General features: G+C 38.7%; 1 protein-coding gene across 1 annotated transcript; it reads left to right on the top strand.

Moving 5' to 3' along the window:
• Positions 1-2,445: 2,445 nt before the first annotated feature.
• On the top strand, positions 2,446-3,171 carry LOC133791028 (histone H2B). Its single transcript, XM_062228911.1, has one exon. The coding sequence runs from the start codon at positions 2,534-2,536 to the stop codon at positions 2,990-2,992; it is 459 nt and encodes a 152-aa protein (XP_062084895.1). The 5' UTR covers positions 2,446-2,533; the 3' UTR covers positions 2,993-3,171.
• Positions 3,172-3,371: the final 200 nt, after the last annotated feature.

Here is a 3,371-nt window from a genome sequence, read left to right as displayed (position 1 = left end):
GGCCTTTGGCCCTGGCTCTCAGTAACTAGTCTTAGACTAGCCAAGCGCTTATAAGTTCATCGACCTTAGGGTCGGTCCAGCGTTAATGCCTTAGAGTCATTCAACGCTGATATCGATTAGATCTAATCTTCATTCGGCCCTGCCTTCAGGACGCTTATGCCGTTTCTGACTCTTAGGTCAGTGTCCCTAACTAGTCAGTGCCATATACAAGTAAACAATATTCGCTAGCATTTAATATGCAATCAATGTCCACATTTATCAACCAACATGCCTTAACAACAATCATGCATGTCACATACACAGGGTGCAGTTTTCTTACCTCTAATTCGAGCGAGAATGAATAAAAGAACGACCATTGAGAACGATCTGACTTTTAGTCCTTTAGCGGTCACCTAGTCATAACCAAATATGGGACACCATCAATAAAATGATAATCAAGGGTTCCCAAACCAAGATCTAGCCTCCGGGACATCAATTCCTACTAATCTGGGTAGTAGGAACGATCCCGAGGCCTAAAGCCATGTTTTTGGGGCCAAAACACTCAAACGGGCTCAACCCTGCTCAAGGGCAGCGGCCCTAACACCTTGGGCCACGGCCCCCAGCCACTCCAGGAGCAAGGGCCGCGGTACCCAGCAAAGGCAAATTCTCTCACCTGTTTCTTCGAGCTAGGGCCGCGGCCCCCATCCCAGAACCTGCCCAAACACGATTTCCTTCATCCAAAACCCTCCAAAAACATACCTAAACACTTCCAAATCATCAAATCAAAGTTCCCAAGCTTCCCAATGATCCAAAACCATAAAATCCCAAGGCTCAAACGAACCAAAAACTCAACGATTCACAAGAGCCAATTCTAAGCTTAGAAACTCTAAAAACTCAAAACTTAAAACTTAGATTACCTTTGATTGGGTTGTTTCTCGTCAAATCCTTCGGTCAAGAAGCTTCTAATATTTCATAGGATCGCTATGCCTCGATCCTCGCTTGATTCCGACTCCTAGAACTCGAGATTTCTTCGAATACGCTTCGAACGGTAAAAATGAACTAACGGGAAAGAATGAGAGGTTTTTCTAACGTACGTTCTATCTGACAAGCTACTTCAAGCTTAAGTAACCTCAAATAAAACCTAGTGCTCGGGGTCCCGAAAACACCCCCGAGGACATTATAGTCAAAACTTCCATAATTTCCTCATGATCCCAATAACTCCCAATTTATCATCAAATAACCTTCTCATTATTTAATATCCCAATAAAAGACCCCCGTTATGATAAAACCGCTAACTCGTAATATAAGACCGTCTCATGCCGAATAGCTCGAATATATCTCCATAATAATGAGATCTCATTCACAAATCACAATATGCACCCAAATATACAAATATGCCATCAACATGCCAAATTACCAAAACACCCTAATAATCAAATGTGGACCCATATGCATACATATAACATCATATTATAATATAATTCACATAAACATGCATATTATCATTTAATGGCATAATTAAACAGTTATGGCCCTCCCGGCCTACTAATCCAGCCATTAAACCGTATTAGGGATTTCAGGGCATTACAAATATAATGTTTCATAGGATGCTAACACATATTCTACTTCAATATAAAGATATTCCTCCTTAATTAAAATAATATTTACTTTTATATTACATTTTTTTGTTATTAGTTTGTTATATTTTTATTATTTTGCTTAAAGTTTATTAGCTTGTTGTACATTTAATTATTTTGTTAAACACTCTATGGTTATGAGATTTATTATGAATCTTTCTTAATTATAGTATTTAATTGTTAAATTATTTGACGATAGATATAAACCGCCCACACCGCATCGCACCACACCGCATTTTTGCGGTGCGGTTTATGTGGTTTGAGGTCTATGCGATGCGGGTTGCGGTTTGAAAAATTGTTCAAACCGCATATGCGGTGCGGTCCAAAAAATTAGAGAAAAACCGCACCACCCGCACCACAAACCTTCAATTCAAACTTTTAATCTTCTTCATTCTTTCTTCATTGTGTTTTTAGGGTTTAGCTTTTCAATTAATAAATAACTAAATCAGTTTTAGTTTTTTGATTAAAAATAATTAATGTTAGAAGAAATGGAATTTAAGTGAATAATTAAAAAAAATTTGGAAAAAAGTTTATTTTAAATTTTAAGTTACACTTTGTAAAAAAAAAATTACACATCAGCCAGAATTATCCCATGTCATATTAATAGACGAAAATAATGTTGCCACGTTGGTTCTCGTAAGCCCGTTTATAAAACCCATAAGCCGTGCCCGTTCGTGAAACCACGCATCTCTTTCAGCCGTTGATCCTCTACTTTATATCAGCCAAAAACCAACGGCCTTGTGCTTCCCATGTCAGCAATCCGCACCCTTATGTATTCTCCAATAAAAAGCGTTCAACGACTTGTATATATAGGAAAACCAACTCCTTGTAAATTCATCCGTCAAAAGTTAGTTAAACTCATATTCCCCCACTTTTTTTTTTTCTAAAAATTCTCTTCTTTCTCGCTGAAACATCAGATGGCGCCAAAGGCAGAGAAGAAGCCCGCTGAGAAGAAGCCAGCCGCCGAGAAACCCACGGAGGAGAAGAAGACTGTGGCTGAGAAGACACCCGCCGAGAAGAAACCCAAGGCCGGCAAGAAGCTCCCAAAGGAAGGCGGTGCTTCCGCCGGAGACAAGAAGAAGAAAAGATCGAAGAAGAGCGTGGAAACCTACAAGATCTACATCTTTAAGGTCTTGAAGCAGGTTCATCCCGATATCGGAATCTCCAGCAAGGCCATGGGTATAATGAACAGCTTCATCAACGACATCTTTGAGAAGCTGGCACAGGAGGCATCAAGGCTCGCTAGATACAACAAGAAGCCCACGATTACTTCTCGGGAGATCCAGACAGCTGTGAGGCTTGTGCTACCTGGAGAATTGGCCAAACATGCTGTTTCTGAGGGGACCAAGGCGGTGACTAAATTTACTAGCTCTTGAAGCCGTTATCTTTCATTTGAGACTAGGGTTTCAATGAGTTATTAAGAAATTGTTGAATATATTAGGGTCAGGGTTCTGTTTTTCTATATTACTATGTTATTTCCAATTATATAGATTGTTGTAGTTCTGTAACTACTGATCTTTGATAAATGAAAGGAAATGTTTTGAAGCCATCAAAATTTGGAGTCATATTAATATATATCGGTTTCTTTCTGAATGTGAAATTGTTTTGGTGGTGATCGTATCTGCATAAATAATCTCTGTTTTTTTGCCAATTTTTGTATGGTACTTATGAGTCAAATAATTTCATTCTAGATTTACTTTTTATATCTTGTGTTATGACGTTGTGAGATGTTGAATTTGAATTTGAGATTCAATT

The sequence above is a fragment of the Humulus lupulus genome, chromosome 7 (genome assembly GCF_963169125.1).
Source record: "Humulus lupulus chromosome 7, drHumLupu1.1, whole genome shotgun sequence".
Taxonomy (NCBI): Eukaryota; Viridiplantae; Streptophyta; class Magnoliopsida; order Rosales; family Cannabaceae; genus Humulus; species Humulus lupulus.
The sequence above is the reverse complement of the archived record's forward strand: the minus strand, read 5'-3'. Positions and strand labels throughout refer to the sequence as shown.

What these genes read in the sequence shown, in the direction of transcription:
- LOC133791028 (XM_062228911.1), top strand. Translation starts at nt 2,534, where the DNA reads ATGGCGCCAAAGGCAGAGAAGAAGCCCGCTGAGAAGAAGCCAGCCGCC.